An 11,300-nucleotide genomic window follows, 5' to 3' on the forward strand; every position below is an offset into this window, starting at 1 on the left:
CTTACTCCCACCACCACCATTTTCAGGTTGGTCTCTCCCTCGAGTGTGATCAACCACTTCTTTCTCTCCTTTTTCTCACATTTTTCATTCTATTTTTCTCATGCTACACAAACAAGTGAAGAAATTTCATTTAGAAGAGTTATCGTATAAAAACTAAATTTTCTTTTTCTACGATAATTTTTCTTGCTTCCGATAGTGCCCTAAAAAATGGATATCCCTCCTAAGAGTAGATATTGGGCAGAAATTTCGCTGAAAAAATATGAGGTTGAGCATGCGGACGTCTCAAGGACATCATCATGAAGATGCTATTTCAAAGTTGTTAGTAATAGAGCGTATAATTTGTAGATGCAAAAAAGTTTGTGACTCCACACTAGTTCGAATGTTCACAAATCTGAGATTCGAAGGGGAAATCAGGACAAATAAACAGTAGAACCGTGGGATGGAAAAAGGTTGGATAAACATTGGCTTAGGTTGATTCACATTCATATCCAAGGTTACTGCATACGGATATAGAAATAGCAGAGGACAAACCACATCTGAGCTTATATCTATCAAAATCTATTGATACCAGACACTTGTATTTGTCCCATATTAAAAGACGTTCAGAAGCGTTTTCAGGAGAGAAATCACATGATAGACAAAAAAACAAAAATGAAGGATCAGTGACAGGTCATTTGGATGTCCTCTTCTGGTACTGAGTCTTCACCCACTTGATTCCAAGACTGGTCCCACTCTTAATCTTCTGTGCACCAACCACAGCTGCAGCTTTAGCCTTCTCCATGCCTACAGAAGCAGCAGCCTTCACCTTGGCATTCATATCAGACATCTTGCTACTGTAATCTTTTCCCTTCGTTTTGCCTGTCACACTAGTGTCGCTGCTGTCCCACTGGTCCTTGGTCGAGCCCATACTTCCAATCACCAGTCCTGTTATGTGAAAATGTTTGGCCACTCCAACAGAATTTTGAAAGCAAAGATAAACTGCAAATACCACAAATGCATGCAGATATGCATCCAATGACCAGATAAAAAGAAAATCACTGCATTCAGGGCCGGACATTGGGCCAGCTCGAATAGGGCCCAGTAACAGTCTGAATGGCCCCACCCAAACCAAGGCCGGCCCAGTCATAATTGGGTTTGGCCCAGGCCCAACCACTAAACAGGTCAGGCTTTGTCGGACCTTATGCAATTTTATATTGGGCTGGACCCAACTCAGGCCCATTTAAGTAACTGGGTCGGGCCTGACTTTATTCTGGGCTGGGCAGAAAAGAGAAGCCTGAATCTGGACCATCTCGGGCTGGGTACCTTACGTCCACCCCTAAGTGCATTCACATATGCCTTGCCCGTAATAGAGAAGAATGTTTAGTGGTTGTTTTGATAAGAGATGCTCTATGATATCCTAACGTCCAAGAGAAAATGTGCTCTGTCATCAATATGAAGATGCAATTTCTACAGAATGCTCAAGTTCATGGTAGAAGAGCAAATTTGTTATATCATCAATATGATGACACAATTTCTGCAAGAATGACTACGTTTGGTAAAAGCAACAATGTTAAGAGTTGATGGCTAACCACTTAGTAGCTCACGTTTCAGTTTCTTTTCACAAAGTTTCAGGCGAGTCTGCTATATGCAAGAGGCTCAGCTAGGAAGGAGCCCCTCTTCATGTTCAGACTAACAAAATACAATAAACGTTTCTAAGCAGTTGGGCATCTATAAACAACTTTCAGGCAACCATGTCCGTCTGCTCATTTTTCGAGAAATGGACAATGCAAATGTACACCCATCTAATCTTCATATTCAAATGCATAATTAAGCCATAAAGTAATTTATATCAGAATCTATTAATTAATATCACAGTTACTAACAGTACTATTCCTGGCATTTGTTTTTGTCCAACTACACATGACAAAGCTTAAGCCATGTCTGAGTCCTGACAATATAGAAGCCTTGATATGGAACAGACAAATAAATGAAAGAAATATCTGTCTGAGAAGGTGCAGTATTAGCTGTCTAACTTGAGGGTCTACATAGCATAAGGAATGTAGGACAGATAGGTGAGATTGTAGGCATCCTATTTTAATATTGATAGAAGCTGGTACCATCTTCCTTTAGAAAAAAGAGCAGCCTATGTTGTCTAACATTAAATGTACATGTCAAGAAGAATTTGTAGAGCTCAATCAACTCAGACATTCATGCTTGCTCTTTTAGTGATTATGGTTATGGGTTCAGCATAGCAGAAAGCAACATTGGGTTAAAGGCTGGAAGAATTCATCCATTTTAACTTGCACTATTTTATGCCTGGTAAAATATCATCGATGGTATGTGAAGGAGTCAGTGAAGTCCAGTCAACAACCACGCATCTCCTCTAGAACCGTTGTGTAATGAAAGCCTTTGTTGGCATATGTAATTCCATGTAGGACGCAGACATTAACCAATCAGTAGAGAACATAATGATGCTTTTAATGATTATCCCCTTGATTTCCATGAACTATCAAGGATCCAATTTTCTTCTTGATGCATAAAGAATGGCCAGGGTTCTGGTATGGTCTTTAGCACTTTCCTCTAACGTGCATGTAAATACCGATATACAGAAAGATTGCAGAAAAAGAACGGAGACCTTAGATTCACGTTCGAGGGCAAAATTTCTTGAACTTTATGGACCTTGTGGATAGATGGGTATGATCAATGATAACAGGCAAAATCATCTTCAAAGGATGCTTACCAAGCCACTTTTGGAAAATGAGCAGCTAGTTCTCTGCAAAATTCTTATTTGTTAGAGCACATCATCCATTTCTTCCTACTATTAGTGTGCAGTATTCACTTTCACATAAGCCAAGTAACTCAGTTAATGTCTTCATGGATAATCCTCAATCTTGAGGAGATTTAACCTGGTTCTTCACTTTGTGATGACTGATGACCTACCCTACAGTACAGTTCCAAGCAAACTGATGGCTGAATGATCCTACCCCTGTGCACTGAGGTCTATAGCACCTGGGAACCCTTGACCCACAACCTACAATACTGGTGACTATGGAAAAACCTCCATGATCTCAATGTGGATGAGTGGGAAAATTTGCAGCCATTTGGTGATTGTTCTTTCACTGAACTAATATGAACCACTGAGACACTGCTGTGGTTCTGTGATCTTTAATTTCCTGCCCAAAGTATTGTTAAAATACATATGTAATATATATATATATATATATTTTTATATATATATATATATATATTGTCTAAGCATACCCACTAGGGATATTTTAGACATTTCACAAGTACCCGATAGGGGTACTTGTCTTTTTTGTTTTTGTTTTTGTATTTATTTTGCACTTTATTTTTTTATATTTTTTGTTTTATTTCCAGCCACATAAGGGCCCCACCATGGAGTCGATGGGGCCCCCAACGGTCACATTTGTGACCGTTGGGGGCTCCCAACGACTCCATGGGGAGCCCCTAGGTGGCTCTCCTTTTAAGGCCTAAGGCCACCCCTCCTCTCCTCTTTTTTGTGTATATATAGGGGTGAACCCCTCTTGTATTCTTCACTCTTGAGAGCTCTCTCTCTTTTCAATAAGAGACATTTATATTTTTATGTTGTGTTGTCTCTTGTCGGTTTGGGTGTTGGCCCTTTTGTTTGTTTATTAGTGAATGTTGTAAGTGCTTAAGGCACTCTTTGTTTTTCCGCATATTTCATTACAAGTATATCATTTATATGAAAAAAAGACACATTATTCTCATGCAATAGATATTTGAAGGCTTTCAATGTAGCTGAGGGCTTGAAAAGGAAATGTTTGTATCTAGCAATGCGTTAATATAGTCTCCTTAGAAAAATCTATTTGAGGGGCTAACATATGCTGGAGTAGACATCCATAATACCTCCTTTTGTCTGTAAAAAAGAAATAGAACATGACCCTGACCTCAACAAGCAAGCTTTTGCAAGAACGGTGAATTGAGAACATATAGGTTCATCTTTAAAGTGTTCCTTACGAACACCAGTGGGCTAGCGATCTCCGACATGGCTGTTCCAGGGCAGAGAAGAGAGGCAGCCTGAAATGAGATGATGATCTTCCAAACACAAACGAAATGATGTCTTAACAAGACATTTAAGCATAACCCTTAAGAAGGGTATAAAAGGAAACAAAAAAGAATAAAAATATTCTTTTATTGAACAAGGAGAAAGCAATGCTTAAGAAGCATTTTACATACATTACAAGAGGGGTTGTACCCCTATATATACACAGTATGAGAGAGGGAGAGAATGAGGGACTCAATAGAGTCGTTAGACTAGAGTCCAACGACTCTATTGCTAGTCAAGTCTTAACTAAGACTTGACTAGTTATGTCATTCGAGTTCAAATTGAACTAGATGACAAAATACAAAAAACAGAAAATAAAAAATACAGAAAAAGAAAAAATATTATTTATATAATAATATAATAATATTATATATATATATATGTTTACAAGTTTACATTTTAACACTCCGCCTCAAACTTACGGTACAATAAGCGAAAGTTTGTCTAAGAGAAAGTGAAATCGGGGAGCAGCGAGAGGCTTTGTAAAGAAGTCTGCTAACTGATATTCTGAAGTAACATATAGCAAATCAATTGTCCCATGTAGATATTCCTCTCTGACGTAGTGACAATCCATTTCGATGTGTTTGGTGCGTTCGTGGAATATTCTGTTACTTGCAATATAAATCACACTTTTGTTGTCACAGCACATATGTGAAGCTTTTGTTGCTTCAGCTCCCATGTCAGCAAGCAGTCGTCGGAGCCAAACTATTTTCATGGTCGTGGTTGTCATGGCTCAGTATTCAGCTTCGGTGGAGGATAAAGATACCTTCTGCTGTTTTTTGCACTTCCACGAGATTAATTATTTACCTAAAAAGACAAAAAAAACAGTGGTTGAGTGTCTGTTATTGGGATCACCTCCCCAATCGGCATCAGTATATACAAGTAAATCAAGAGAGCAGGAAGAAGACAAGAAAAGTCATCGTGAAAGAGAAGATTTGATGTATCTGATAATACGCATGACTGCTCCCATATAAACAGAAGTAGGAGCATGTTGAAACTGGCTTACTGTGTGAACAACATGTGTTATATCTGGTCTGATAATGGATAGATAGGAAAGTGACCCGACAAGTTGTATGTAAGGAGTAGGATCGGCAAGAAGTTCTCCATCATCAATCTTCATTTTAACATTAACAACTTTTGGAGTGTCTACTTTCTTATCATTAGTAATACCAGACCTGAAAACAATGTCAAAAGCAAATTTAGTCTGAGATAATAAATATCCTCTAGGAGAATAAGCAACTTGAATACCTAAAAAATATCTCAATAAGCCTAAATCAGTCATTTAAAAATGAGATTTAAGAAGTGTTTTGATCGTTTCAACTCTCAGTTTATCGCTTCCAGTGATGATCATATCATCCACATAAAGAAGAAGCACAATAATTCCGGCATCAGAATTCTTAACAAACAAAGCAGTGTTAGTTAAACAAAATTGAAAACCAATATCAATCATAACATGACTAAACCTATCATACCAAGCTTTGAGTGCTTGTTTAAGTCTATAAAGGATTTTTTCTAAGCAAAGGGTTTTACCCTTAGGAATACTTAGACCAGGAAGGGGTTCCATGTATACTTCTTCAACTAGCTTTCCATTTAAAAAGGCATTTTTGACATCCATTTAAAAAATGCATCATTTCTTGATAGAAGCTAAGGCAATTAAGGTTCTGACAGTTGTCATACGAGCCATGGGAGCAAAGGTTTTTTCATAATCAATGTCATATTCTTTGGCATAACCTTTGGCCACTAATCGGGCTTTATATCTTTCAAGAGTGTCATCACTCTTGGTTTTAATTTTATAAACCCATCGACATCCTATAGTTTTCTTCCCTGGAGGAAGATCTTGAATAGTCCATGTAGAAGCATTTTCTAGTACATCCAATTCAACTTTCATGGCTTCTATCCATTTGACATCATTTTTTGCTTGGAGTTATGTAGATGGTTCTTCAAATGAGTGAATTAATGCAATATGTAGGTGAGAAGGACTCGTATGACACAAACTTTCCTGGAGACCTCGAGACTTGAGATGATCGTTTAGTTGGAATGTTAGAATATTTTTCAATTGCACACGGAGGATTAGACCCTTGTCGCCTGGAATATTGGATACTAGTATCTCTATGAACTTCATTGTCAACATTATGATCAAGATCAATAATTTGTTCATCATTATCAAAGTTATAGTCAAGATCATATTCATCAGATTTTGATGTCAGATCTAACAAAAAAGAGTACTCGGTGTCTTCCTTTGGTTTTTCAAAATCAAAGAAGCTTTCCCTTTCGAGAAAGAAAACATTTCTAGACACATATAATCTATTATTTTTTAAGTCAAAACAACTATAACCTTTCTGATATTAAGCATATCCTAGAAAGGCACAGAGAATCGCGCGAGGAAAAAGTTTATCATTTTTGTCGGTAAAAATGAAACATTTACACCCAAATATTCTCAGTCTAGAGTAGTCTGAAGAAACGTTCATAAGTTTTTCAATGGGAGTGATATTTTGTAAAGAAGAGGATAGCATCCTATTAATCAGATAGGTAGCAGTTAAGGCAGCTTCTGCCCAAAAGTCTTTCGGGAATTGATTTTCTATTAATAAAGTCCTAGTGGTTTCCATAATATGGCGATGTTTATGTTCTGCCAGTCCATTTTGTTGAGGTGTATAAGGACAAGATCTTTGATGTGTGATGCCATTTGACTTAAGATAATTTTTAAAATCTGTGGATAAAAACTCTCCCCCTGAATCTGTGTGAAAAATGGTAATATCATTTTGAAGCTTGTTTTTAACCATATTATGAAATATTTGAAAGTATGAAAATACTTAAGACTTATGTTTAAGAAAGTAAATCCATGTATGTAGAGAAAAATCATCGACAAAAATAACATGATAAGTAAATCCTCCTTTAAAAATTACTGGTGCAGGACCCCAAACATCCGAGTGTACTAATTCAAGTGGTCTTGAAGAGAAAAAAGTTCTCTTCTGAAATGATAATCTTTTAATTTTGCCAAGAATACAATCTTTACAGTCAAATGATTCAGAGTTACAAAATTTTCCTAGATTTGAAAAAAGTTGGATTTTGGCTATATGTGGGTGACCAAGTCTCTTATGCCACAGTTCCAACTCAGTTTTCTGAATATTATAGCAAAAAGCATTCTTCGGCATTTCCAAAAAATCCATGTAATAGAGTTCTCCTTCTCTATGGCCTTCCCCAATCAGCTTGCCTGACTGGCGATCCTATACCCAACAACCATGAGAAAAAAAGAAAATATTACACCCATAGTCAGAAAATTGAGATACAGATAAAAGATTTAAATTCAATTTGGGAACATATCTAATTTCTGGAATAGAAAACTTCTTTGTTTTATAATTTTTTTCAAAATTTCCTATTCCTTCTATTTCAAGAGAAGTCTCATCGGTTGTAAAGACCTTTGATACATTTGTTTTGTTTTTAACACATTCGGATAGACTTTGATTATTTGAGGTCATATGAAAAGATGCACCAGAATTAAGGAGCCAAGAAATTTTACCTAGATCGGAAAAAGATGAGGTTGTTGCGCCGGTTGAAGCTTCAGATGAAGAAGAGGCACTTTTGATGAGAGGTTGAAGAATCTTCATTAGTTGGGCTATGGAAACTGGTGCATCTTGATCTTTGGGCTCCGATCCAGCAATTGCAACTCTTTTCTCTCTCAACTCCTTAAGTTTGGGACATTGTGGCCGGTAGTGTCCCGGTTCATGACAATGATGACAAATAACTTTCTTCTTGTCATAGTCACCATTTTGACGATTAAAGTGAGGAGGTCTATAAGATCGAACATGATTCCCTAGTCTAGACACAGCTAGAACAAAATCATCTTCAGTTTTAGAAGAACCTTTTCGGAGACGATTTTCTTTTATTGTTAATTCTTCAATAGTTTCAGCAATAGAAGGAATTTTTCCCCGGTGAAGGAGGGGCGATTTAGTGGTTTCAAATTCCGGCCTCAATCCAGTTATAAACTGGTAAAAATGTTCAGCATCGAGTTGTTTCTGACGAAGCTCGATGTCTTCGGCACAATGCCACTTTGGTTCTAAAAGGGAAAGTTCTTCCCAAAGTTCGGACAAACCATTGTAATATTCACGAATTGTTTTGTCTCCTTGGGTCATCATTCAAACTTTTTCTTGGAGATTGCACACGTGTGCAATATCTTTAAGGGAATACATATTTTTAAGGTATTCTCATGCCTTATCGACATGATCAAACTCGGCAAGACTTGAGTATTTTTTAATGTCAACGCTATTGATAAGCCATGACATTAACTTCGCATGAGATATTCGCCACTCTTTTCATTTTTTCTTGTAAGAGGCTAGAGCCTTGATTTTCTTCTTCCAATAGAGGAACCTCTTAATCTCCCTCCTTTTTAGTAAGAGATAGCTTAGGTTCCAAATCGGAATCCACAATCCCCCATAGGCTTTTTCCCCATATATGGTGCTTCATGATTGAAGCCCATGTTACATAGTTTGTATCGCTCAATTTCATAGGCACGATGGTAACTTTATCATTGTCATCAATCGATTACAAGGAGAGAAAAAGAATAGGGATAGAAGAGAAACAAGAAGAGAAGTGAGAAAAAGAAAGAGATACAATACAACAAGATGTAGAATCTTTCCCAACGAAGTGATAAAACACTTCTCTTCAAGTGGCGAACACTTTTGCAAACGGGCACAAAAACCAAGGCAGCTTTTCTTCAAGGTCTAATACTTCCGCAGCTTTGATACCATGAAATGAGATGATGATCTTCCAAACACGAACTGAGATTCGAAATGATGTCTTAACAAGACATTTAAGCATAACCCTTAAGAAGGGTATAAAAGGAAACAAAAAGGAATAAAAAAATTCTTTTATTGAACAAGGAGAAAGCAATGCTTAAGAAGCATTTTACATACATTACAAGAGGGGTTGTACCCCTATATATACACAGTATGAGAGAGAGAGAGAGAGAATGAGGGACTCAATAGAGTCGTTGGACTCAGTCCAACGGCTCTAAATAGAGCCGTTAGACTAGAGTCCAACGACTCTATTGCTAGTCAAGTCTTAACTAAGACTTGACTAGTCATGTCATTCTAGTTCAAATTGAACTAGATGACAAAATACAAAAAACAGAAAAAGAAAAAATATTATTTATATATATAATAATATTATATATATATATATGTTTACAAGTTTACATTTTAACACAGCCTACCTCAAGAAGAAGATGATAAGATAAGCTATGAAGTACACATCTAAGAGAAGAGATTCATTTCCACTGTTGAAGACCTTTTGGAGGTGGCTTTGACAAGCTTCTCTATCTGAGGTAGATATGAAAGTAGTTGAGAGTTGAGACTAGAGACTTGATTGTATGATTATATGATCTTAGATGATTTTCTATTGATAAATTTTGTCGAGACAACTCTAAACAAATAATGGATTTTCCAAAGCAACATACGAGACTTGACAGACCCATATTGCTGCCATGTGGGATGCACATGGTTTTGAATAAAGCCATAGAATCAATTTTATTTCTTTCTCCAGACAATTGCTTTCCCGTTGCTTTTCACATTGGGAGTATACATAGCTCTGGAACATCCAAGATGGATAAACATGAGAAAAGGTTGCTCTCAGCATTATGATTGTTTCCCTGATATTCATATCATAATTTTTAATAAATATTTTAATCAACAAAATTTACGGTTCTATTTCAGTAGTTTCCGAAAGATCGCAAAGGTAACAACCAATCAAGTACTCTACTTGCTAAAACATACAAATCCTACAGATTTACGAATACCAAAGAGTAAAACAACAACTTCAACCATCGTAAGCATCCGAGAGTGCTACCAGGAGTAATTAAAATACCACCATGAACAACAAAAGGATACCCATAAGTTGATAATTAGCAGTAAATTTAGCTGGGCACTCTTGAGAGGACCAACCATGATGATTAGAAATAAAAAACCGTGCACCACCTAATCATCCGAGTAAAGATACAAAACGAACAAGGGGGAATAAAAACTCTTTATGGGTACCTACAGTTCTTCAAAGGGAAACAGAAACGTAATAATCTCATAAAGCTATAAGACTCTTACCCTTGTTTTTTTTCACTTGTATCATCATGTCAGGAAAAACTTCCAACCTCTTGGCGCCCAAATGAACACAAGATGTTATCACATATGTAAGACCACCAATCAGGGACAGAATCGAACAAAGAAGATTAACAAAAAACAAACCCCCCAGATTTCTCCATCTAACCCCTCATGTTTTCCAAAATCCACATAATCACACAGTAATCCTATCACCAACAACATACTTCAGTTTCAAACCAAGACTCCAAAACCTTTCATGCTTTCCAAGCACACAGAAATGAATATAACAGTCTATAACAGAGCTAAACAAGAATCAAAAGCATACAACTTCAAAAAAATTCCATACAACCATTCCCTAATCAGTATCTATGAATAATATCATCACAAAGAACGGAACAAGACTGCTCTGCAACAACCAGGAAGAGTATAAGTACACCCATAAATACATGCAAGCCTACACCCCACCAACACAAGAAAGAAACAATGAAAGGAAAGCAAGATTGCAAAGAAGTTGATAAACCAAGAAAAATCCATTCCATTCTAGTAAGAAAGAGTCCACAAAACTGCTTACCTTGTCTAGAGAGAGAGAGAGAGAGACAGAGACAGAGTTGTTCTTATGTTAAGATAATGCAATTCAGCGCCCCTTATAATACCACACTAAAGAGGCAGCCTGAAGATCCTTTGGAAAAGCTGGAAGGCGTGCACCAAGGCTTTGTACCTACCTTCCTTTGTTTTATCTCGTTGTATTGGTGAGGCATGGTCAGCTTGAGTTGGGGTATCCCATGTGATTGGCTACTTGGCCGCCCCTCCCTTTTTCTTTTCTAGTTTATAAGTTTCTCATTCATGCTTTTCTCGTTCACACACAATGTGTGTGTGGCGTGTTACTTGCAGTTCCTGCAGGGGAATCCTATACTAGCACTTGATCTTTTCACAGGACAATGCACTGGTGGGTCAGGTTTAGGCACAAGAATCCGATCCTACTGGACCTGGCATAGTTAGTTTTCCACTTGGGCTTAGCTTAGGTTGGGTAACCTTTACCAGATATGTTGATGCAGATTGGGAATCGAGATGCGCGAAATGTGGGTCGTTCATAGGATCAGTGTTGTCAGTATCGATTCGTATCGTCTTGATTCGGTAACGGCTGATTC

The 11,300-nt window shown here is 37.2% G+C and overlaps 1 protein-coding gene across 1 annotated transcript; it reads right to left on the bottom strand.

Annotated features, from left to right (window-relative positions):
- Positions 1-537: 537 nt before the first annotated feature.
- Positions 538-10,895, bottom strand: LOC149844620 (uncharacterized). The gene is made up of 2 exons (XM_089997270.1): positions 10,875-10,895; positions 538-924 (listed from the first exon to the last, which is right to left on the bottom strand). Exon 2 carries the CDS (start codon positions 905-907, stop codon positions 671-673), a length of 237 nt encoding a protein of 78 aa, XP_089853396.1. The 5' UTR covers positions 908-924; positions 10,875-10,895; the 3' UTR covers positions 538-670.
- Positions 10,896-11,300: the final 405 nt, after the last annotated feature.

The sequence above is a fragment of the Nuphar pumila genome, chromosome 2 (assembly GCF_984573655.1).
Source record: "Nuphar pumila chromosome 2, dmNupPumi1.hap1.1, whole genome shotgun sequence".
NCBI lineage: Eukaryota > Viridiplantae > Streptophyta > Magnoliopsida > Nymphaeales > Nymphaeaceae > Nuphar > Nuphar pumila.

Bases quoted from the DNA above. Each gene is read 5' to 3' on its own strand.
- LOC149844620 (XM_089997270.1), bottom strand. From the start codon at position 907: ATGGGCTCGACCAAGGACCAGTGGGACAGCAGCGACACTAGTGTGACA.